General features: G+C 40.0%; 1 protein-coding gene across 1 annotated transcript; it reads right to left on the bottom strand.

The window, feature by feature from the left end:
- Positions 1-1,370: 1,370 nt before the first annotated feature.
- On the bottom strand, positions 1,371-25,691 carry RXFP1 (relaxin family peptide receptor 1). Its single transcript, XM_083457728.1, has 18 exons — positions 25,434-25,691; positions 19,312-19,467; positions 17,460-17,549; positions 14,784-14,889; positions 12,771-12,842; positions 11,459-11,530; positions 10,671-10,742; positions 9,125-9,196; positions 7,919-7,993; positions 7,465-7,536; positions 6,977-7,048; positions 6,624-6,695; positions 5,793-5,864; positions 5,149-5,220; positions 3,794-4,023; positions 3,272-3,682; positions 2,446-2,664; positions 1,371-1,637 (listed from the first exon to the last, which is right to left on the bottom strand). Exons 1-18 carry the CDS (start codon positions 25,477-25,479, stop codon positions 1,375-1,377), a joined length of 2,244 nt encoding a protein of 747 aa, XP_083313854.1. The 5' UTR covers positions 25,480-25,691; the 3' UTR covers positions 1,371-1,374.
- Between the last annotated feature and the right edge of the window lie 436 nt (positions 25,692-26,127).

Genomic DNA, 26,127 nt, shown 5'->3' with positions numbered 1-26,127 from the left:
AATCTCACCGGTGGGGCCTGTTGCTTTAACATCTCTGATCATGGTGAGGCCATTCGCAATTTGGCAGCAGGACTTGAAACAGTGGCCCATATTCCTACCCAAACCTGGGAGGGATGGGACATGTCATGGCTTGACTGGTTGCCAAAACTAGGATGGGTAAAAGGCCTGTTTTTGCTGCTGCTTGGCCCACTTTTCATTTTGCTAATTTTTTGCTTTTCTGTACCTTGCTTGCTGCAATGCTTGCATACAATGACACGCAATATGATTTCTCGCATGCTTCGCCCCCAGATTATAGCTCTGACCCGAGAATATCAGCCTGTGCCTTCCTGGGACGAGCCTTTTTGAGAAAAAGGCTGTCCAAAATTGAGAGGTATGGAATGAAGGGGTACAGTTAGGGTTACCCCAGAAAGCCCTAAAAACTGTTTGCGAATTCCCCCCCCCCCAGCCAGGCCTCGGCGTACGCATTTTAAAAACTGCAATTTCCTCTAAGACAAAAAGCACAAGCTAAGCAGTCCTCTTTGTAACAAAAACGCTGTAACAAACCTAGAGCTGAGAACAGAAAACCTTTCGTTTCCCAGATCCAAGCAACCTTGTCCTGGTACATTGATTTGCAACATACTTCCGGGAACAGAACCAGGGAACGAAAAAAGCAACATTCTATGTAAGAATCTGTGAAGGGGGACAGGGAAAAGGGGTTTGAAAAAAAGGATAAAACCTGCTTGTAAAATGTTTTCGGTGCGGCCTGTCTTTTGTGAACTGAATCACACAGGTGCCTCTGCCCCTCCGGATGGCAGAATAAAACGCTCTTTCTCTGGATTAACCCCTTGGTGTCGTTTGGCTCCTTTTGTCTCTGCTCGGGTGCAACAATTATTCCTACCCATGGATTAAAAAGGCTACAACTTCAGTTTTTGTGTTGGTGTTTTAGATAATACTGCCTACAGGTTAGATATAATACTGGTCACTGAGAAGAACTGTCACCACAAACCTTGCAAATTAAAAAGTGTTTTAGAAGTGTCAAAAGATGTAAAGTAGTCCTTAGATTCTGACGAAGTTTCTTTCACTTTCTATTTCCTCATCAATTCCACAATGCAAATTCACCAGGATAAGCATTTTCCCCATTAATTCCAACCTCTGCTCCTTATGGCTAGTCCTTCTAAAGGTTGTTAATAGATGCATGTCATGGTAGCTCAGTAGTTTGTCTTCTGTCGTGCTTAAAAATGATTCCATGGCCTGGAGCAAGGGGGTCTGTTTCTTTGCAGCTTTATGTGGCAGGATCGTCAAGATAACAGTGCTGAGTGTGCACGTCTTAATGCACTTAACTTGTTCTGAATCATTTTCGTGTGTCTTTTTCAAGCTTGCTGAATGTCAACTTACTTAACTCTCAGAGGAATCTGTAAAATTGGCAGGATTTGTCAACTCTGGTGAGGTATCTTCTGTAGGCCACATCTCTACCCAGATAAAGGATGGACCATACATTTTCTGGCTGTTTTTGCCTCCCAAGGATCTTCTTTGTTTGTAATTGTGCCAAACCTGATTAATCATTTCCTTGAAAGGCCTAGTGGTTAATGTATAGAGAAGAGGGTTCAAGGCACTATTTATTGGTAATATAAAAATCACAACCCAGGAAGTTATAGAACCTAAAGGGAAAGGAAAAAATACATTATTCACTTAATTGTGCCTGCGTATTTTTAACAAACGTGGTATATGTTGTGGCAGTGTGGGGAACCTTTGATTCTCCAGATGTTGCTGAACTACACCTCCCATCCACCCCAGCAAGCAGGACCAATTGTCAGGGACGATGGGAGTTGTAGTTCAACATCTGGAGGGCCAAAGGTTTCCCCCCACCTGTGCTAGAGGATGTTACTAGACCAGATATTAGTGTGGATATATGCAACATTTCAAATCTTGCCAAACATTTCAATGTATTGATTGATATTCTAATGTGTGTTAGAGTAAATAGGCATCACTTCCTCCAACAGCAAAATTGGGTGGCTGACTACAAAGGGCTGGAGCCAAACAGAGCAACTGAGAAAGAATAGGGAGGTGTTAGCATGCTGTTAGGAAGCCCAAGAAGAACAATTTTAACAAAAAACGAAGGGGGCAAAAAGCCCGTCCCTGTGCAATGAGCACCAAGTAAGTTAAACGGAATTCTGAGCATCATTTAGAAAAGAACAAATCACAAGGGGGAGCAGTAGAAGGATACAGTTGCATTATTGAGCTTACATCTTATAGTGTCTTTTGGAAGCAGGCATAGATGGTTGGAACTCTGAGCAGGGTTGATTAAAGGATGAGGATGGTGCATTTTTTAAAATGCAGGGCCCACACTGTTTTAGATTTGCCCACTTGCCCTCTTCTATGGTCCAGGAGAAGTAAGTTACCCTTGAGTTCCCTATTACAGACTGAAAACAAGAACAACAGAGCAATTGGGAAGGAAATTGGCAATACCTGGAATTTCTACGTGAAGTAAGGAAAGTAATTTTAGTGTAAATATGGGTATCCAGCATAGTGCATCCGTAAATACGATGAAGAAAAAGCGTTTGGCAAGCGTCATCTCTTTCTTCACATGATTCTGGATTTCCATTGCAGTAATTGCTGTCTGATGGACGCTATAAAACATACTTCCATAGGAGAATACTATGATGATAAATGCTACCAAATTTATACCTGTTGCAAAATAGAAACGGTTTTAATTCTATTTAGGAGTCTCTCTTGCCAGGTTAAAATTCAAAATCTGATGACTAGTATGTATGGTGTACAAATGTAAAAGGTTCAGAACTGAAATATGTCTATCTGTAAGTTCACATTTGCTAACGTAACTGCTTTTTAGATTGCAGCATTAAAATGCCATTAACAATAATGTATGCAGACTAATTGACTCTTGTTTAGTCTTGCTAACTTCTGCGTGAGTTCTATGGTTTAAGCAGTTTGTAGGTTACAGCTGTTCTTCACAGTAATATATGTGATTTAATCTATAAATTCATTATTTCACAATGAATATTCAGTGCTGTAAAACAAGAATTAAAAAAACTATAAAAAATTGTGTTTCATAGATGAAAGCAGACATTAAGATGAGCATATTCAGAGTATGAGCAGATTAGAATACGGTCTTCTGGCCAAATTATGTATAATCTGACATGAATTTAACACACAGGTTTTAAAAAATGCAAATTGCTTCAGATGTCCTGAGGGAGGCACTGATAATTACAGGATCAGGGCAGTCATGAACATAAAGGACTTGCTTTGGGGAGAAATGAACCTGGAGTTTACTTACCTAGGAAAATTATGACAGAATAAATCTGACCTCCAGTACTTTCAGACTGCTCAGAGTGGAGAGGGAAACAGACACCATTAGTGCCATAGTAGTTATGGAAAAAATCCTTATTGCTGAGTGGAATAAAAGCAACTACAAACCCTATCATCCAGATGAGAATTAATATGGAAATTGTCCTATATTTTCCTGGCCTCAAGAATCTAAATGGGTAAACTATGCAGATGTATTTTTCCAAAGTCAGGTAGGTTAGCAATAAAACGGATACTTCTGTAGATAGAACAGCCAGAGATCCCACCAGCTGACAGTGGATACTGTCCATCCACAACTGAGCATGCTTATTGTACTCCCCACGATATTTCAGGTCAAAGGCTGCAATCATAAACAAGTATATTCCCATGAGGCAATCTGCACCTATGGAGAAAACATGCCAGTGTATGTTATTTATACTAGCCTCATTTACACTCTCTTTAAATAACCTCTGGTGAAAATCTAGCAAAGAGCGAGGCATGCCTAGATACTTACAGCAGAGTGACATTATCGACAGAGCATGGAGTTTGTTCTCCGACTGAATGTAAGGCCGCATGCAGATGACAAAGATGTTCCCGAAGCAAGTGACAGCCGACACAACCCAGACAAATACTCTCTGTATTATGCTGGCCAAGAGGTTCTCAAAGGAGGAGATTCCGTCAGTATTTGGTTTGCAGCTGCGTACATGGGGAGCATAGCCACAATACTGGAATTTTTTGAAATATCTGGAGGGTAAAAAAGCAGAGGGAATTTGCATATCAGTCTTGGTGTACGGGATTGTATGCCTTACAATGCATATATTCCTTGAACTAGTACAAACTAAAATAAGGTAAAGAGAATCATACAGTTGGAAAGGACCACATAGATAATCCACTCCAAACCCTTCAATGCAAGAATCTTTTTGCCCAATGTTGGGCTCAAACCCATGGCCCTGAGATTAAGAAGAGAACTGGTTGGGAAAATGACCTGAATTTTATTTAGTTGATGCTTGATAAATACACACTGCATATTCATGTACAGTACATGAATATTAGTTAACCCCTATATACAGGATTTTCTATTTTGTTGTAGAAATTGGCATTAGCTATAGCAACAATCCTGATGACAGTGTGTCCAAGCACTAAACAGTTATCATATTTATGTACAGAGATGCATAAGGCTTTGCACAAGAAATTGTGTAGCATGAAGTGTAGAAGGGCACAATTATGTAATCCCCCCCTTATGCAAGCTTTCTAATGGAATCAAATAAATCGACTAGTCTATCTAGCACACATAAGACCTCAAAGAATTGTCTTAGCAGGTCTCCCTGCTACCTTTCTATGGAAGATGATAGGTTAGGTATATACCTTATTTTTCGCCCTATAGGACGCACTTTTCCCCCTCCAAAAATGCAGGGGAAATCTGTGTGCATCCTATGGGGTGAATACAGGCTTTCGCTGAAGCTTGGAGAGCGAGAGGGGTCGGTGCGCACCGACCCCTCTCGCTCTCCAGGCTTCAGGAAGCTATCAGCAAGCCTGGGGAGCCCTGCGGGAGTTCCTGCAGGGCTCCCTAGGCTGCGGATAGCAGCCTGCTGCACAGAGTGCGGGGAGCGCTGAAGCAAAGCGCCCCACGCTTCGGGCAGACATCGGGCAGCCCCACAAGCTCGAGGGACAGCGGGGAGGCGCAGCGCCGCCATCCCGCTGTTCCTCGACCTGGTTTGGATTCCCCGACCTGGTTTTGGGGGGGGGGGGGAAGAAAGGATTTTTTCCCCCTTTATTTCCCCCCCCCCAAAAAAAACTAGGTGCGTCCTATGGGACGAAAAATACGGTATCCTTGCTATTTGTTAAGTTTTTTTTGTAGATGATACTTACATATGGGAAAGCTCTTTAAGTGGGCTGAACATTCTTCTTTGGATATTTGTAATCTCAATGCCTTCTAGGCTTCTACAAAAATTAGAACAGAGTTTATGTCTTATTAATAGGGAACTTACTGAAAAATAAATTTGCTTCTTCAGCATAACCTATGTATCTTTAAAATGTATTTTGTTGGCAAGTTAATTAACGGTAACACATAGTTTACTGAATACAGTACTTTCAGCTCAAAGCACAATAAAGTCTGTGATGTCAAAATTATGTCCCAAGAATTTTGACTTAATTGAAGGCTAGCACTTAATAGTACTACTTAATAGTAGGCTAGCAGCTGCATGATAATCCTAAGAAGGCTGTTATTGTTTGTTGGACTATTTAACAGTCAAATTTAATAATTGGAATTTTTTTTAATATAGCAAGATTCCTTTGTTTTTATATAGTTTGTGATTTGAAGGTTTCTAAAGACTAAAGTAACTACATTAATCAAGGCATATATCATTAATTATTTCTGCCATTTCCAGTTAACCTTGGTACATCATATATTATCCATAATTTAAAATTACCTTGTTCTAAAACAGAATAGCTAAATACTAGAACGCATTGACTTAGTTGACGAAAGATTGTTCAAAAGGAAGACACACACTTACAGTGAATTGAGTTTAATAAGATAATCGAACTGGTTTGCTTCTATTTTCTGGATCGGATTGTATGAAAGATTTCTGTCAAAAGAACAGAGTAAGTCATAGCTTAAATGGCAATTTTATTGTTCTGTCATGTGTACTTGATGCTATCATGACTCAATTATCAAAAAATGAAAATATGTACATATTAATATTGATTGTGCAGTTGAGTGTAAATTGTGACTAAACAGATTCAATTGCCAGAAACAACAAAACCCACAACTGGCTCAGAAAACTTAATTAAAGTAGCATTTCTATAAGAAAATGTGTCTTTACTCCCTCAGTATATTGAGTTGTAGATAAAAGAGTAGTTGCTTCCTTTTAAAAAAGTAAACAAACTGGCAGTGACCTAACTGAAGTAAATAATATTTGCTTTGTGTTCTGCTTTGGGATTTGAAATTATATTGAAAACTCTTACTGCGGCTTCTCACTTAGAAGATCTCACTTTGTAAGTCCTGGAGTTATGGGACTATATGTCTTAATATATATGTCTACTTAGAAGTAAACACCATTGAGTTCAATTGGTCTTGCTTCTAGGTAAGCAGGTACTGTACATACAACATTGCAGCCTAAAATTTCAAACAATGGGCAATACTAATATAATCTCGGAAAGCTATCTTAATTCAGCATAACAGACATCAAAGGAAAAATATTGGGCACAGACATCTCAAAAAGAAATCATCCATATAATATGCAGGTGCACCTTTTCATTCTAACATGATTTCAGACCAGAGAAAACCAATTAAAAACATTTAATGATTTACATTCAAAGAACAATGGACTTATTACAGATCTTACAGCTGTGAGAGTTCTTTCAGATCCTTAAATAGGTGTCGAGGAAGCGATTCAATCTGGTTGTTAGCCAAGTCTCTGTGGGGGGAAATCCCCAGAATTTAGTAAACAGATCCTTATTTTGCCATCAATGCTTCAAAACTTAAGAAGCACCCTAATTCTGTCTTCTTTAATTCCCCCTTCTCCTTGTGCCACTGTCCCAGTCCTGACTGACCCCCCTCCCCATTTTTGAGACAATTTGACTCTAGTGCTTGAAGGACTAAACACACACTGTCACAATAATATAAAATATGTGCTTGCTTACAAGATTTGATCACAAAAAAGTGGTTAATCTGCTCTCAGGGAAAATGTTTACTTACAGTTCAGCTAATCTCTGAAGAGCAGAGAAGCTATTTTCATTTACAGAGCTGATTTTGTTTCTTCTCAAAACGCTGAAATGATAAAAGCTCTTTTAGTGGGTTTATTATTATTTAAGATGAGACTTCTTCTAATCCTTTGTAGTCTCTGGCCTAGGAATGGGGAACTAGATATTGCTGGACTACAACTTACTGTCCAGATGTTGTTGGACTACAACTCCCATCATCCCATAGCACTTGCCATGCTAACTGAGACAGATGCGAGTTCAGCCACATCTGGAGGGACACAGGTTCCCCATCCCTTCTCTGGCTCACTAAGATCTTCAGATCAGGCTCTGCTCCATATGCCTTGAGCAATCAAGGTTGACTTAATCGTTACATGGATTATTCCATAGCTGTATGTAATTCCTTCTCCAGCAAGGCCCATGCAGGTAAGTTGTTAGGACCATTAAGGTCTCTTTTTTGGCTCAATAGTAATGCTTCAAACTCACAGGACTGTTAAACTCCTACAGGAGATGAAGGTGACGTTCCTGAAATTGTGGATATGGTTGCCTTCAAAGTCCCTGGGGAAAAAAAGGAAATATCCTGTTAATTCTGAACAGCAAATATTCCTCAGATACTTCTATACGGACTGATAATATGGTAGGACTCTTTGCATGCATGTTGTCTTTTTCACTCTGTCTTCCGGAACTATTGTAGAAACCACATTTCAGTGCAAACAAACAAACTTCACTGGAATCAACAGAAATGCTGTCTAATAAATAGTCAATGCAGAAGCCCAAACCTGCCTTTCTTGTGATAAGAAATACTGTAACTATTTTTTCTTGTTTTCAACACATAATTGCTAAATCTTTTCTTGTAGAGAATCTTTATGAACAAGAAATGGGACACATTTGATTCAAACCAAATCTAATGATAAAGTAACATAGGAAAATGTGGACTCACAGCCAGTTTATCCTTGGCATATGTTGACAAAGATGTTTATCAGGCAACTGGGCAAGAGAATTGTTCATCAGAACTCTAGAGAAAGAAAAATAATATTAGGTTGATAGTAATGGAAAGATGGTTATCTGGGTTACAGCAGTTATTTTAAAATAATCTTCAAGAGTACTGTAGTAGGTTTTTCACGTGTGTTTGATTCCCTTGTAGAGATGTTTCAGAACCCAATGCTCCACTTAGAAATATGGGTAACATAGTACAGTGGTAGCTCGGGTTACATACGCTTCAGGTTACATATGCTTCAGGTTACAGACTCCGCTAACCCAGAAATAGTACTTCGGGTGAAGAACTTTGCTTCAGGTTGAGAACAGAAATTGTGCTCTGGCGGCGCGATGGCAGCGGGAGGCCCCATTAGCTAAAGTGGTGCTTTGGGTTAAGAACAGTTTCAGGTTAAGAACGGACCTCCGGAACGAATTAAGTTCTTAACCCAAGGTACCACTGTATTGTCACTGTAAGAGGGTGGTGGTACCACTTCACTGTTGGGCATACAGCTCTGACAAAGCTCCCTCTTCTCTCAATCTTTCTGAACAACCTAAAGAGGTCAGTGTAACTTGGGAAAACTGGGGTCTCTTTAATAAGAGAGCAACTTCTGCTAAGAAAGTTAAAAATGGAGTCCAAATTGGGGAGAAAGCCCTGAAATGTTCTCTTGGCGCAACAAAGGTTTGTGCTGCAATGAACAATTTTATAAACAGCACTTCATTGTAGCAGCAAAACCATTTGCATTTGCTGATAATATCAGAACATGAATATTAAAATTTCATGGGGAAGACTGTTTTCTATAATGAGCAATTGCTATTATAAGCAACCTCTTGCAATCTTTACTTCTACTGTATTTGTTAATCAAGTTCATTTAAACAACTAATTCCAACGGTCCCCTAAAGTTTTGTTTGTTTATTTTCACTGTAATGATAATATTAAGAGCAAAAGAATGGCTGCAGAGAGTGGAATATGCCTATTTCTGTTTCTGAAGTGAAAAACCACTGGGAAGATAGTAAAGTGTTGCTGATTAGAGTACATTAACTTATTCTCTCATGTGGAGTGGGGGTGAGGGTGGGGATGAGGTTGTAGATACTATCCTGTTCAACATAGCTCTTTGTTTTTGTAATTTTTAAAATTATAAATGGTACTTTACATAAATTTCTCAATACTTACAGGAGAATTAGTGAGTTCAGTCCATAAAAGGTTAGTGGTGAGACACATTTTATTGTATTGTTTTCAATTATGCTGTAAATCAGAAAATGGTGCATATTAGGTTAAAAATACTGTTAGGTCATAGCAACCTGTTTTCCCCCAGATTTATAAGCTATATTCATTTATAACAGTAGATGAAAATGGATTGCTATCATGGCATCATACAACCACTTAGAATGTGCCAATCATTTTATGTTCTAGTCCATACTGTGAACTCAGGTTCTTATGTAGCTACTAAATGATAGACCCATTTCCTTCAAACCACTGCGAATGAGGCTCTGGGGACCTTTGCAGCACAGAAAGCCAATTCATACAGAGTTATTGGTATGAAATCAACACAATCATCTCAGTTTGTGGTTCAGATGGGCACACAAACGCCGTGACCACACTGAAGGTGACTATGATTTAAGAGGCAATTTTTCTGAAACCACTGTATTTCAGGAGAAAAAGCTTGCTGGAAATAGCCTTATGAGTAAAACTTTTAAAAATCCAATTAAAACAGGTGATCCTCGGCACAATCCTACGCATGTCTACCCAAGAGTAAGTCCTGCTGAATTTGGTGGTTTTAACTTCTAGGTAAGTGTGTTCTTATCTCAAAATGATGACAGAAACTACCCCCCCCGAGAGATTAAAAATAGGTTTGGGGGTGGGTAGGAAAGGAACCTAAATGAACAATTTTCTTGTCAGCTTCTGCAGTGCTTGATGAGCACTTTGACACTTCACAGAACATTATTTTGAAGCTGCTGTATGTCACAGATCCCATAAGACAATATTTCCTTTGAAAAGGTGCAGTAGAAAAAGTTGTCATGCAGTTAATTCTTCAGAATACTGACAGCTATGTCACTAATGCTCTCTGCTCGGCATTGTTTGCTTTTAAATCACAACTACCAGTAACAATGAAACTGTTCTGTTTTTTAAAATATGGTAACAGTGTTAAGATGTCTAGTTATAAATGTCTGTCCAAGCTAAAATCAGGAATGGGAAAGCGAGATGACCCTGTCAAAACACATCTTCCAAACGGACTGATTTAGATCTGTTTCTTAAAGGAATCAAAATGTGAGTGAAGATTTCCCCCACTGAGGATACTTCCAGAAAAGTAAATAGATAAATTGCAACAATCTTTGTTTGGATTTAACAGCAAATCTTGATAATTTTTCTTTTCCCCTCCATTTCATGAGGTGCAAAGTTCTCTTCAAAAAGTAGTTTTCCCTTTGGAAAAAAGCAACCCAGCCCCCCCCCCCCCCCGGCAAAGCTGAGATTCTTCTCATTCTCTTGGCAAAGTATTTGCCAAGAGATAGGGAAGAGGTGGCGATGTGCATTGTATATAGAACAATCATATGCATGTTTGTCTAGTCAGATATGTTCCATATTGTTATATAGGATTTAATCCTTAAAACAGACCTCTTCTCACTTTATCATTTATAGGCCCATTGAATCCAATGGGCCTTATTCCCCAGTAAGTATGTTCAGGATTGTAGCCTTAATGAGATACAAAGGTGGTACATACAGCCATTCAAGTTTATGTAGATCTTCAAAGACGTGGGGTTTCAAAAAGGTTATCTTGTTGTGACTCAGATATCTGAAACAAGACCAAAAAAACATAATGGAAGGTCATTGAGCAATGTCTGGTTTTTCATCCATTCATTTTTTCCCTATCCTATTGAATTGTTCAGAGTTGTGTTTGAAACCCTAGGGCCTTTCAGAACGGCCCTTTGAGCATGATTTTTGTATGTGGAAAAGCGCAGGTGAGTACGTAGTTGAGTGGGAATTCCAACTGGGTTTTCTACATCCCTGCCTAACATTGTAGAGCCTTGACCTACAGCTGGAAAAGAAGAATCAGGAGCACACAAGAGTGCACTCCCAAGTCTTCCTTAGCTGGCATTGCTTCACTGCAAGCAATGGAAGTATCAGTATCACACATTAAATGAGAAGCCAGTTCTTCCTTTGATGTTGACTCATGTGACACCAGGTAACATCAGGTGGTTGACTGTCCTGCCTACCTGTCAAAATGGCCTTCAGGGGTGAGGTGGGGAGTTTAGGATCTGCCCTACCAGTCAGATTTAGGCATATATCACACTGAGTTTATAAACCTGTTTGTCTGCAGCACTATACCCTGGGTTTTCCATTGACAGCTTCTGGTTGTAGATTAGTTGGGCAATTTTGGAGACTCTTACTGGGATGATGGATGACATTTTTTGTTTATGTATGTGACAACGAACCTACTGAAGTCATTATTACAATTATTAATGTGGGAATATATTGAAAATATTGTAGAACTGCAGGGGAAGTACTTACAGCTTTGTCAGATTGTAGAGTCCTTTGAAAGCATGTCCTGACACAAAACTTATATTATTATTTTGAAGGTACCTGTGAAGATAATGACAATAGAAGGTCATTAAAAAATATTTACAGAGCCTGAATGATATAGGTGGCCACCAATAAAATGTTAATAATAATAATTTAGTCCACCTTCTTAGGGACCTCAACATTTTAATATTTTTATGTTAAAAATGTATCCCTTCTATAATTAAAATATAGGACACTTGACTGTGGCTTTCAAGAGAGAATTGAGCAGATGACCAAAGCAAATCAAACAACAAAGCAAATAAAAAAACTGCATTCCCACTATTTGCCTCCTTTAATGACAGTACTATATTTTCCTACAAAATTTACAGTCATAAATGTCCTTAAATGTGTGACCAGAAGAGGGTGCAAGATACAAGAATGGTTGAACTATATGGTATTTGAAGAAATATTGTAAAAGGAAAGTAAAATCAACATGCTTGGTCTCTTTCTATCCAAAAAACTAAATTTCAATCAGTACAAGATTATTTCATAAATGATCACATTTAAAAAACAAATTAATCATGATTAAATGAAAATTTATTTAAAGGACAAAGAATACCCACCCATATATAGTCTCATCCTGTTTTGCTAAGCTTACTTTTGGTTCTTTGTTGTATTGCTCTGTTCTAAACTGTACTTCTTTATAATATGATGGACAGTAAGATTGACTTTAGGATAAGTTTACTGCCAGTAAGAATCTGAGTGGTTTTTCTTGACCATCCATTGGTTAGACTCAAATATTAATAAAACAATTGGTTAGGCTTGAATGAACAGCCTAAATGAACAACATAAATATGTTCATATTAGAGCTTGTAGTTCATATAGGAGCCTTTCTACTCCGGATCTTGAAAATATATACCTCTGAGTATACATATACCACCAGTTTCAACAGTTTACATGTGCATGACATAATTAGAAGCATAACCTTGTGCTTGCAATCCTACATAGGTCATCTCAGAGATTATGCTATGGGGCATGCTCCCAAGTAAATGTGGCTAGGATTGTAGCTTCAGACTGAGTTCATACAAACACTTGATACAACTATCACCTCTCAACTTGCCTCCCAATGTCAGTTAATTGCACAGTCAGCTGATCCATGACAGTAGCATGTCAGGCAGTCAAGTGATCAAACCATAGTTCCAACAAACATAGTTCCAACTTCCCAGGATAAATGTAAGGTGTGAACTCATCCTTGGTCACTACATCACAAAACAATTATGTTGCAATAGGTTGGTAATTTGAAGTTAAAATGTTGCCTTACAGGTATTGAAGATCCTGATATTTTTTGAAAACATTGGCAATAAGCTTTCTCAGCTGGTTCCCTTTTAGGGACCTGTAACACAACAACAAACAGACAAAAGATGAATGACTCACAGCATACAGTACATGCACATTTTTTTGATACCAGGTTATACAGTTGACAAACATTTCCACAAATGAAATTATTCTATGTAGGTTGATTTTATTGCTTGCTCAGTATTAGTGTAAGCCACCTTGTTAGTGGAAACACTAAAGAATGGGAGACAAGTGATCAGAATAAATCAATCAATATGTAAATAAATGTATATATGTGCATGAGCATTCTTTGCTAACAGCCTGTTTTTTTCAACAACTGCAGTTTTAGATGAATTCATCAAGCTATTAGTGGCTACTAGCTGAAGTGGCTATGTACTATGTCCCATTTCAGGGGCAAAAATGTCTCTGAATGGTTGCTGAGAATTGCAAGTGAGCAAAGCAGTGTTACTTCCTATAAGCATATGACACTAAGAGTACAGATCCTGGACTAGATATTTGGCTTGACCCAGTAGGGATCGTCTTACGTTCTTAATAACATCCTTCAATTAGTTCGTAACATAAACATAGTTAATTGTGAAGATCTTCACTTAACCTGTTAAGGACATTCACCATACAGAACAGGTTCATGAAAAAGAGACTTTCTTTAGTTTTTCTGCACTTAACAATATAAACCCTAGAGGTCCTCACAATACAGGAAATATTTTATTCACAGAACTCAGCAAGGGATTTTCCTATGGTGTCTCTTAATTGTGCCGTATGAGACAATTACTCTTCCATGAATGGAACAGATCTTCAGCACACCTTTCACTAAGCAACCTAATGAGCATAAAAAATTAAACTCGGTTCTTTGCAAAAAGGACATATCAAGTCACAGATAGACAACTGCAGGCTGAAAACTTGCTCACACACAGAATAAGCCTCAATTTAGAAAGCTCAGGTTGATTCTTAATGTAGTGGTGCTATGGCCATTAAATTAGATAATTTCTCTGTCCTTCAGCACTGCTCATTTTAAGCATCCTGAGCAGCAAATATGGCAATTTTCAAACAAACTTTATTCACAAATTCATAAGCATCCTCAACTTTAAAAATGGGTCCAGAAATTTCAACACTAATAATTAAGCTATTATTAAGAACAGAGGCACATGATAAGAGCCTTACTTGATCAGACCCAAAACCTCAACTGGTCCAATAGCCTCTTTCTCACAGTTGCCAAGAAGGTGTCTATGGGAAGCCCTTCAGCAGCACAATAACACTTTCCCATGGTTATTGCCCAGCAATAAGTATTCAAGTATCCTGGGGCTATAGTAGCACTTATATTCTTACTTGCCAGGCTTTTAAAACCATCTAAGTTGGTAGCCATCAGCACATCGTGTAGCATCAAATTCCATAGTTTAACGATGTGCTAAAAGGGGTACTTCCATTTGTTTTAGGTAGGATGAGGTTATCCCTAGAACAATACTTGAGCAACTTTTATTTCGCCCCCGCTCTCTGAATTCCTTCATTACTGTAAGAGTCCTTACAAAATGTATTTTTTATGCATGTAACAGAGCTGGGTAACCCAGCTTTCCAGATGTTGTTGAACATCAACTCCCATAAGCCTACAGCCAGCATGGCTAATGATCAGAGATTGGTCTTGCAGTCAGGTGCCAGCATAAAAAAAAATCAGGTTTAAAATTAAAACATAATTCCTGTTTCTCACTAGAGGGCATTGATGTTTATTATTCCTTTCTTTGCCCTTTTCCAAAATGGTACTGTGTGTGCACTAGATAAGAATCTCATCTGAGGGTGATAGCAGCATCCTAGACTTTCTGTTCACATCCACTTTCAAGCTGGTTCTCAGAAACTGGCTTAGGAGCATCTTTGCATGCTTTGCCAGTAACACCTTGTGGGTTACATATCAGTTGTAACCTAGCCCTGATAACTTTTACCACCTGCTGAACAGAGATCCAAAGAATTTACCGTTTTTTTTTTTACTTACATCAAAGTTACATTAGAAGAGACCGAAGGAATGACGAGCAAACCAGCACCATCGCAGTCAAGCTCTAAACCACGGCACAAACATTCTATTGGCACAGAACCAACCACTGGATAAAGACAATGCCATAGATGAGGCAGATGTTGGCATGGTGATGGGGAGAGAAAAGAGAGGCGGTAAAATCAACTCATTGATTAATATAGGGGTGAGGTATATGTGGCCCTCCAGAGGATGTTGAACTCCACAAGTCCCAACAGCCCCATCTAGAACACAGCCATCAAGGATTATGTGTTATAGGCAAACAATATCTGGAGGACCACTAGTTGCGTGTTGAGGTCCCCAAGCCACCCCCCAATAACTCACACATCACACACCAATTTTGGTTTGGGTTTTTGGCACGATTTTGGCCACAACTTTATTTAAATACACCCAAGTGAGTGGTTGCTTAGGCATTGGTTCCGACTATCTGTCCTTGCCCAGGGGACAGAACTGACTTCCGGATTCCAGTGGAAGCCATCAGGGAAACAATTTTTGGGGAGAAAATGAAGCTGGGCCTCAGTCCCTCACTTCTTACCCTCGTGCTCCTGGTGGCTTGCACAGCCCAGGTCCGATGCCTGGGACAAGGATGAAAAGAATGGCAAGCCCCTGGATTCCTTTAACGGAATTCCCTTCCCACACCACCATTGGAGGGGTAGGCACTTACTCCTCCACCAACCAATTTGAACCAATGCCTAACCGCCAACCTTACAAGTTGTGACGATTTGCTACGCAGTAGGCAAAACCAAATGGCACCAGCCAATCAGCCAAATGGACTAATTCCTACCAGACCCCTACCTCAAAGCAGACGACCCCATGACAGGCATAGCAAGGTCAAGTGAACAACCCCCCCAATACAGGGAGGGTGGGCGGGTGATCCGATGCAAGCAGCTAAGAGGATGCTCAAAGTTGGGCGTCCAGTATTTAAAACCTCTGACCCCTCCTTCCAAATTGGCAACAAGCAATTCTCCCCAGCAACCCGATTAACCAATTCACTGCCTGGGTCCCTCCGCAAATCCGCAACAATGGGTGGCTTGTATCCCCCACCGCAACACGTGCTCTCTGCTAGGGAGAACACATTTTCCCCAAGCACTGGCTTAGGACAATTAATTCATACTTCATCCATTGTAGCCCATGGATTGCATGGAGAACAAGGTGAGGGCTGTTGGCAAGATTCTGCTCCCCATTCACAAGTAAGGAAGGGATGCGGCTCAGTGGGAGATCACACGTTTTGCAAATAAAAAGGTCCAGGTCCAATTCCTGGCATCTCCTGAAAGGAAGTTGTCTCAAATATTGAGGAGTTACTGCCACTCAGTGTAGACAATACTGAACTAGATGGACTAATTGTCTGACTTAGTATATTGCAGCTTTCTATTTTCACATTTTCTGAAGATGACAGGAAATGGTTTTTTAAACTTTTGAAAAGGGTTACAGTTACGTGCAAATGTAGACACACAGCCAGAAAAGTGGAAGGGCAGAGGAAGAGGCAAGCCAGTGCCTGAAAGCAATAATTTGTTATGTAAATATTGCTAAATGTGCATTGACCTATAAATAAGTTGCCTCAATGAATGAAGCAGAATAAGACACCTGAAGACCTTTTCACCCAAAGAAGACCTTTCCTTAAAACATGTCAGGCAATTTTCACTGAAAAAATTGCAGCAATAAGCATAAAATTTCAGGCATGCTTCTTTCTTCACTCTGTAAGGCCTGTGGAAATCAACAGTGTAGTGCTCAGACACACGGGAAAGGGGAATGGAAGGTCAGAAAGCTTTTCTTCTACCTGTCAGAAGTGTTTTCAAATAACCTTTTGTGTCATGCTGTAAACTTCAAAATTTACTGGCCTGGTCCACATGCAATACTTAGACTGTGGTTTGTTTAGCTTATTGTAGTTCATATGTTTGATTTGGTCTGTAGCCAACAATCTAGAATTTGAAACCATGGTTTGAAATCATTTATGAACTGTGGCTTGCATTAACCATGATTTATTATTATGTCACGATCCTGGCTTAATTCAGGATTGTTGAGGACACACATTCTTTCACTTGATCAATGTGATTTAAAGCAATTTAAAGTTATATTGTTTTAAAGCTTTGTGTCCCAGTGTCTTTCTTAAAGAGAACTGAAATGTCCACATGCCCACTGAAACTTGGTTCTGCAGTCACCAGATCTGTGGTATGCTTTCTGTCAGGGAACTGCCATCAGTGCCAGAGGGAGAGAGCAAGCTCCAGAGGGATTCCAGAGAGCGTCCCGAGATTGGGAGAGGCAGCCCATCTTCTGGGGAAGAGAATCAGCGTAGCACCAGTGGAGAAGGGGGGCAGATGGGGGAAGCGGCGAGGCGGTCCCATGACTCCTTGCCGGGGACCAGCGGGGAGAGTAAGGGTCCTCCGCTGCCTACACCCTCCTTGCGCAGAAGGCTTCCACGCAGGGAGAGTAGGAGGAGATTGGCGTCAAAGAGCTTCTTTGCTGGAAGAAGTTTAAGAAACGCCCACTGACGGATTCTGCCAGCGATTGAGACAGCCACAGGTGAGTGGCTGTCCGGACAGAAAAGGTTCACTCAGGCAACCCAGCCAGGTGTCGGCACCGGCTTACGCATGAGCAACCCCTAATTCCACAAGTAAACAATTTATTTCTCTTCCTACTTACAGCATTCATCTGTTTCCAAGTCCAAGGAATATTGAAAAGCCTTTTTATCATAAATTGCATCCAGCTGCTGAGACCATCCACTGTTATCACCTAATAGAAGTTACACAGTAGAAATATCATCATCATCATTTACTATTTCTAAACATGTCTCAGAGAATTCCAATTGAAATTGCTTGTGTTCATTTATGTGTCCCATGTCTGGAATCCAGTGAATGTGATTGGTATTTACTGCTGCTTTTTTTAGTTCACCAATGATATGCCATTGATGATGCTCCCCTCCATTTTCCCCATTTGCACTGCGCCTCCTTTCCAGCTACAGTACTACTAGAGGGCAGGAAGGCCCTTTAGGGTGTTGTCACTGTCAAAAACAACCTCACTTGTAAAAAAGATATAATTATTCAGCTATGGATTTGCTATGTATTAGACACAAATCTTTGTGCTCAGTTAAAAGTCTGGCCACACTGCCCTAGAGAAAAACCATTTGTATTTCTCTCCTTCTTGTTCTAACCATGTTCCTCTGCTATGACACAATTATTCAAAGGGGAGAGTGTGCACTCTGCCAGAAACAGCTTGTTCTCTGCCAAGAAGCAATTTTGAAGAATTACAATAAAAGATGGGATAGAAGCCATGTCTCTAATCACCACAACTGGGGCCATTTTGGACCACTATTTTCCCCTCCAAGGCTGCTTACACACCATATATTTAAAGCAACCCACCACCCTTAAAAAAATCCTGGTTTTCCCCCCACTATGGTTATGGTCTTGCACTGATTCAGGCATTAGTAGTAGTGAAGTCAATTCAGTTTACCAAGTAATTTGGCATGTTTACTTTGAAGTCCTGCAATGTTCAACAAGGCCCATGAAGTATGTCTAGGATTCCAGCCTAGATTTTCATTAGCAAATGATATCTATCCACTGTTTAATCACCACTTGAGCACACAGAACAGTGTGCTTTACATATATACTAACATCCATCCATATGTAGTTCCTGTGTTAGAAAAAAATGGGATTATTGTTCCAATTCCTTGACATATGTCCTATTACATTGACATTAGTGAGTTCCCATCTTTTCTGTATCCTATTCCCATTATATAGCTCCATGCTCAAAACCTTGCATCATGGCTGCCCATATATTACTGGGCCAGGTTCAAGGTTCGTGTATAAATTTACAAGGCCCTTAACAACTTGGGTGCAGGATTCCTCAAGGGCCTCCTGATCCCTTATAGCTCTGCCTCATCACTGAGGTCTTCGGTGGAGTCAATGTTTGTGGTCCCCCATGCCACAGATGCATCGCTTGTATCCACCATAGATTAGTATTGTGTGATCAGTATTATGGGCCCAATTTTATGAACTTCCTTCTAGTTGAGGTCAGATAGGTCTCCTCTCTGTTGAACTTCCAGCACATACTGAAGACATCATCATCGTCATCACTATTATCATCCTCATCCTCATCACCATCATTCCAGCAGGCATTAAACTGAATTCAGAATTTATAGTTTTAACTTATTTTCATTTTTGTTGTGTTGTATTCTTTGTACACCACTTAGTGGAAAAAGTGGGGGAAAATATTGTCTAGATAGATAGATAGGAAAGGTTCAATATATACAGAATCAGTTTGTTGTTCTTCTTAGCACATGAGGTAATTGTAGAGTCCTGCTAATCAAGCAGCTTATACCAGACTGATGCTAAGAGAATGCTTAAAAAATACTTAGTTATTTTAAAAAACAACCCAACCCAATACCAAGGTGTGTTTTTTTGGACAGAATAGTCCTGAGAAAACAAGAATTGTAATGCAGTACCAAAGGCTTTGTTAACTCACACTGAGATCTACTGTGGAAAAACTGTCAACTTACCACAGTTCTCTTCATCTGCGTGATTCCCACAGTCATCTATCCCATTGCAGTGAAGGGGCTGAGGCAAACATTTTGTGATATTCCCACAAGGGAAATAGCCAAGAGGACATGCAATTCCAAATCCAAAATCCTGAGTTCCTGAAGCAGCATGAAGAGCTATTAATAAATAAACACCAGAAAGAGGCTAGGCTTTACTGAAAGATTTTCAATGTTTAGGTTACATTGTTGAACTGTTCAAACGCATTGAATTAAGAGTGTTAGAGCTTGGGTTACTTACAATTTTGCATCAGTTCTTTTAATTTCCCACACAATATTTGTAGTGATCCTTAGCCTGCACTTTTGCAAACATTTACATAAAAGTAAGCTTAACTTAATCACTGGAACCTTCTTCTAGGAGTAAATGTGCTAAAGATCACTCTATTTGTTGCAAATGTGAGTGCACAACTGAATTTATAGAGTTTGGAATGTTATGGATATTTTTTGTTAGTTTTTGTATAATATATACACAAATAAAACGTGCATAGGGACGCGGGTGGCGCTGTGGGTAAAATCTCAGGGCCTAGGACTTGCTGATCGCAAGGTCGGCGGTTCGAATCCCCGCGGCGGGGTGAGCTCCCGTCGTTCGGTCTCAGCTCCTGCCCACCTAGCAGTTCGAAAGCACCCCTAAGTGCAAGTAGATAAATAGGTACCACTTTATAGCGGGAAGGTAAACGGCGTTTCCGTGTGCTGCGCTGGTGCTGGCTCACCACAGCAGCTTCGTCACGCTGGCCACGTGACCCGGAAGTGTCTCCAGACAGCACTGGCTCCCGGCCTCTTGAGCGAGATGAGCGCGCAACCCTAGAGTCGGACATGACTGGCCCGTACGGGCAGGGGTACCTTTACCTTTACCTAAAACATGCATGCCTGTTTTTGCAGTAGCTCTTCAGAACACTGTAGAACAAATGCAGACTTTCCATTCCCCTGTGATTACACCCAAAGTGGTTTCAGTAATGCATGAAACTCTGATTCACATGGGGTCACAACTGAACACATTGTTCCTTCATGAACTTCCTCAGTTTCCAGTTGAGAAACCAAATTGATTTTACTAGCTTAGAACAGATCTGCATTCTTGCTGCAGGTTCAGGAGCTGATTTCCTAGTCCCTACAACATCAAATGCTGGTCAGAGGAAGGAAAAGCAGGTTCTTCAAGCTAAGGAGCCAAAAGTTCTGCGTATATCCCACATAACTGCCAGCAGCTTCTGTTGCTGTTCTCCCTGATCACATGAACGATACACAGAACAGATGCAATCATGGCACGCGTTCTTCACATCGCTTCTGAAAACAGCCTTGATATGCACATATTGGGTCTCATTGTGCAAGGGCAGTTGCAGCACTACATGAGCAATCCTTCAATTTTGCACATTTATGGTGCATGCACAGCAAAGTAGTCTGTTTCTTCTTTTTAGGCACTCTTACTTTGGGACTCCTTGACTATCGTCATCAGGCCAGTGCCTTCACAGTACTATTTTTGGCGCTTTCTAAAAATGTTTACTTAATAATAAATATTTACTTAATATTTACTTAATAAACATTTAAGTACACATAATAAAAAACAGCAACAAATGCTCTTAAAATATACTGCTTGCTTTTTCACAATTTAATCTTGCATTTATCCAAGCATGGGCACCTGAACCTTGCTTCTGTGGCTCTTAAATCTCTCTTGATTACCACCACCCCTCTTGAAATACCATGTCTAATCTTAGGCTGAACATATGTTTTGTCAGCTTAAGATCCATTGACGAAAGCCCTACAGCAACACAACTGATTTGCAACTCATGAAACTTGAATTCTTTTCCTGGTGTAGGCTTAGCTTTGGAGAACAGCAGGGTTCATGTTTTTGACAGCTGTGTGGGTAGAGAGAAATTCAGCAGGTTGAGCATTTCTGGGGGCAGTACTGAAAAACAATGATGAGAAGAGCTTCACCTGTTGACGTGCTGTCTGCTGGACATCTTATTACTCATGTGTGGCCTCTGATTTAGGCCCTCCACCCCATGTGCAAAAGAGGATACTAATATAGATACGACACAAGGCATCTACAACTTTGTGTCTGCTTTTGTGAGTGGGGCAGAGGTCTCCATCCCTGCACAATATGTTGGTTGCAGAAAATCTTGTTAGCAGTCCTGTCTCCTCTTCTACCACATGGAGAGAGTTCACAGCCAGTGCCGAGTGAACAAAAAGTGTTAATTCAGCTAGCTATGTTCAAACTATACACTTTTAGAGGAATACTCTTATAACAGCTTGTGTCCTTCCTATATTTGGGTGGTCATTTGTGTTTATTCACATATTTAGTATTCACTGTTTTTGTTTCATTCCAGAGATATAGTTCTGGGTGAAAGCACAGAAATGAGACTTTGACTCCTGAAATAAACATCTGGAACATAACTCTTGCGTTTTCATAATCAGTTGGGAATGGCTTTGCTCCTTCCCTTTTGGCACACTTTTAAACAAAATGTTGCTCATAAACAGAACTGAAAAACATTAGCATCTTTTATTCCATGTTTTGTTGCATCGCAAGGCATTCCAGGCAGGGCACCATACTCTCCACAGCTTCCCATTGTTTGCACTGCACTTCCTGGTGAACTAAGCAGTAACTGACACCTGGTTTTTAAAGAGAAATTTCTCCACCTCCTCTACAGAAGCAGCAGAAAACTGGCTCCTGTTTTGTAGAGAATTTTGAGAAACAGGGGAGAGAATTCATCCCAGCCTTATTAAAAATGCCTTTCCTGAGGAAATAGAGCCTTTGCCGTGTATTTCCGTACGCAAAAGTGACGTTTCCTTCTCCCTCTTCTAATGTCACTTTAGATACAGACTTTTTGTTCAGCCACCAGCTTTATATGTGACATTGATCATGCTGGCACTTCATTTATAATAACAACCACGTTTCTGGAGCTTTAGGACCTAAAGCAAGATTTTCTAAAGTTAAAAATATGCTAGGTGAGTCATCTAAGACAATACTGGAAATTGCCGAAGGAAAAGCAGAGACCATGGAAATCAAACTGTCACAGAAAAGAGCGCAAGCAGGTTTTGGACCTCATACCCCAAGATCGCTTCTCCAGGAAGGTTAAAAATATACAAACCCTCAATAATCTGTGATCATCTGATGTTCATTGGGCTGTCTTGAGATAACTTAGAATATCCTCTTATAAAAAGATGTTCAGTGTTAGCTGCAAACTTTTGCATGTGAATCGCTTTGATACTGAAGTCACAATGCTGTAGTGGTTGGACCAGGACCTGGGAGACCAGGGTTCGAATCCCCACACATCCATGAAATCCACTGGGTGACCTTGGACCAGTCACTGCCTCTTAGTCTACCCTACCTCACAGGGTTGGGGGGGGGAAGGCAAGAGGAAGAAGTATGATAGAAATGTAACTAACTAACTAACTAATGAAAGGTGTATACATGGAAAGACCAAGAAAACTGAAACAACAGTGCAATTAAAAAGAAATGCAGTTTGGAAACATTGAACAGAGACTTTGGAATGCCACTCCTAGGGAAGTTAGACTGGCTCCCTCCTTGTTGATCTTCAGCTGGCAGGTGACAACCTTTTATTCCAACAGGCCTTTAAGAACTGAAAGGAAAGGGCTACTGCTGTGATGCTTTGTTGTTGTTGTTGATATGTGTATTTTTAACATATTTTATATTGGTTTAAATCTATTAGTGTTGACTTCCTCTTTAATGACTATATTTTCTATGTTTTTAGCTTTCTCTCTTTTATCTGTAAGCAGCCTTGAGTCCCAGTATGGGGAGAAGGCAGGATATAAATAAATATAATGAAATGATAATAATAGTCTGACATGAATCAGGAATAACTTATTTTGAAGGGAAGGATAAAACTTTTATTTCCCTCCCCCCCAGCTTTATTGCATAATATTAGAGGACATTCTCTAATATCTTAGTCATTGTGGATATGTATGAAGAGAAGCAAGAGACTTAAATTCCACAGCAAATAGCTGCCTAACTGCTTGCTTTTCTAATAAACAACCTAAGTCCTTGTTCTTCTTACAGTTTGATGTTAGTTCCTCTTCTTCCCATATTGCTGTTTGCACTCTCAGAACGTTTTCTGTGTAGCAGAGCATGCAACTCAAGGACAACAGTGTGCTCATTAATACATGCTGACTACTGAAGCTGGTGTGTTGGCAGCATGATTAGGATTATGGATGAATGCCTTACATTGGACCAATGCTCCATTGTGCATTTTCACCTACCCAAAAAGGTGCACTGCTGTCATCCATAACACCACTCCTTAAGCAACACTCTGGTGTGCAAAATGCTTTGCCAACTTTATCTCCTCCATCCACAATTGCTTGGTCTAAGGTATATGGCCAAAGCACGCACAGTGCCTGCCATCACCACCCTATCCTTTCCATTTTTTTGCTGCCTGAGGCAAAGGACAACATTGCACTTCATACTACATGTATAGAAGCTGCTGGGACTGGCTGAAGAATCTTAATTCAACACTGGCATTAAGACTGCATCTTCCACCATGCCCGAGGACAGCAGGCTAGTTGAAGGGGTGCCTGACAGGCTGTATGATACACCCAGCTCAGCAGAACTAGACAGCTTGGCCGAAGATCCTGCAGCCCACAGCATTTGATGCCTGAGGCAACTGAAGGGAGAGGAAGGCTGCAGCCTCACTGCCACAGGGGAGCCTAATATTGTTTAGATGTCTGTGGAGAAGCCTTGGATTGGCTTCAGAGGTTCCCTTCTTCACCAAAGGAAGCCTTTCTATAATGGAAGAAGCACCTTGTGCCTTTGGATCCAACCCATGTCTCTAAGCAGGTAAATGGACAGCACAGGTCACTTGAATATTTTCAAAGGATCTACAGGCATATGATTAAAGAGACAACTCAGTTGATTAAAATGTTTCTAAGTTGCTGTTGCATTATTGTTGTTTTATTGTTGTTTAGTCATTTAGTCATGTCTGACTCTTTGTGACCCCATGGACCAGAGCACACCAGGCACTCCTGTCTTCCACTGCCTCCCACAGTTTGGTAAAACTCATGTTAGTAGCTTCAAGAACACTGTCCAACCATCTCATCTTCTGTTGTCCCCTTCTCCTTGTGCTCCCAATCTTTCCCAACATCAGGGTCTTTTCCAGGGAGTCTTCTCTTCTCATGAGGTGGCCAAAGTATTGGAGCCTGAGCTTCAGGATCTGTCCTTCCAGTGAGCACTTTGCATTATACAGAACCTTAATGGTGTTTAAGAAAGGTATTCTCCCTCCCCATAAATATGTATTTCAACTATAGCTATATCTATCGATCTATCAATCTATCTATCTAAAGTTTAAGAAAAGTAAAATAAAATATATTGGTCAAAAACAAGCCGGAATATTATAGAATTTTATATATACCATCTCAGCCACAAGCATTCACAATCACATTTACCAGTTATTTGCTATGCCAAATATAAGCCAGAGCTAATATTATCATGCAGCACAACTATCCCACAACTAGACATGCCTTAGAGGACCTGCAAGGTACCCTCCCTGCTAGCATATCTTAAGTCAACGAAGCCACACAGAAGTGATTGATGATCAAAACTTTGCCAGTTTTCTCCATTTGCTATTACTTCTCATGGCAGGAATAAAAATCCTGTGGTAAGCGTCAACCAAGTGAACATGCATACTACTCTGAAACAGAATGTTAGAACAACTAAAAACTTCTAAAAAGCAAAGAGTCAAATACAAAATCAGCCACAGCTACCATGGTATAATTCTTAGCAGCAGCACCGAATTCTGAATGCAGCTCTGCAGCCAGTCTGAAGCTGTATTTGAGATCAGTGCTGGGATTCTAGAATTCAGAGCTGAGCATACACTTACAGATCATTAAAAAGACGGTGTGTATTGGCATTCTGGTGTGCTAACAGCTGCTGAACAAACCTAACATTTGCATTTCTAATACATCTGAAATGTCGGTCTCTCAAAATTCCAGATATCCATCAGAGAATTGTGGCAATCTTTGTGCAGGGTTTCTTTTCTTTCTTTTTTTTAAAAAAGAAAATCATAATGACTAATTAACAAAACGTCAGTTGCTGGAGTTTCCTACCTATCAGTGTCAACATAGAAAACAGTAAGTGTACTCACCATTCACTTCAATAGCTAAGAATAAGAAGAAGCAACTAAATGGCATCTCTGTCTTGCTTCAGAGAAATAAAGAGCTAGTGTTGTCCCACAGGTTTCATACAAAACCTCAGCAGTCTCTATTTCTGGTTAGAAGAAGCTTCCTTTCCATTCCATTCCTTGCTTTCTGTCTCTAATTCTCCTTTGCAACCTCTCTCTCTGTCTGAGCAGAGCCATCCAACTCAGAAAAAAGAGGGGTGTGTGTGGGAAGTTTCAAAGAACAGACTGTCTCTCCTTCTTTACTCCAGGTTCCCGTTTCTGTGTCTGTTGGGAAACATGTGCTTTGATCAAAGCTATTATGACCAAACTAGTCATTTTATCAATACAGCTAAAATTGATTTATTTTAAATTACTGACTGGGAAGTCATTAGACAAGCGTAATCTCATTTAAGTAGGTGTTTTCTAACCAAAAGCATGAGCTAACTTTCATAGGAGAGATTTTTTCTCCTCTTTTCCTCAAAAAAACCAAACCAAACCAAAACAAAACACAAAACAACTCACAACAAACAACTTCATAATAGGAAAATGTTCATCTGGCTATAGAAATGTGCAATCGTGAATTCATTTCCTATAACAGAGCAGTGATTCATATGTGGACAGGACAGGAAAAAAGAAACACATTCTATCCAGAAATATTAGGATTTTAAAATATATATAA

This window comes from Podarcis tiliguerta (assembly GCF_965153285.1).
Source record: "Podarcis tiliguerta genome assembly, chromosome: 9".
NCBI classification, from domain to species: Eukaryota; Metazoa; Chordata; class Lepidosauria; order Squamata; family Lacertidae; genus Podarcis; species Podarcis tiliguerta.
The sequence above is the reverse complement of the archived record's forward strand: the minus strand, read 5'-3'. Positions and strand labels throughout refer to the sequence as shown.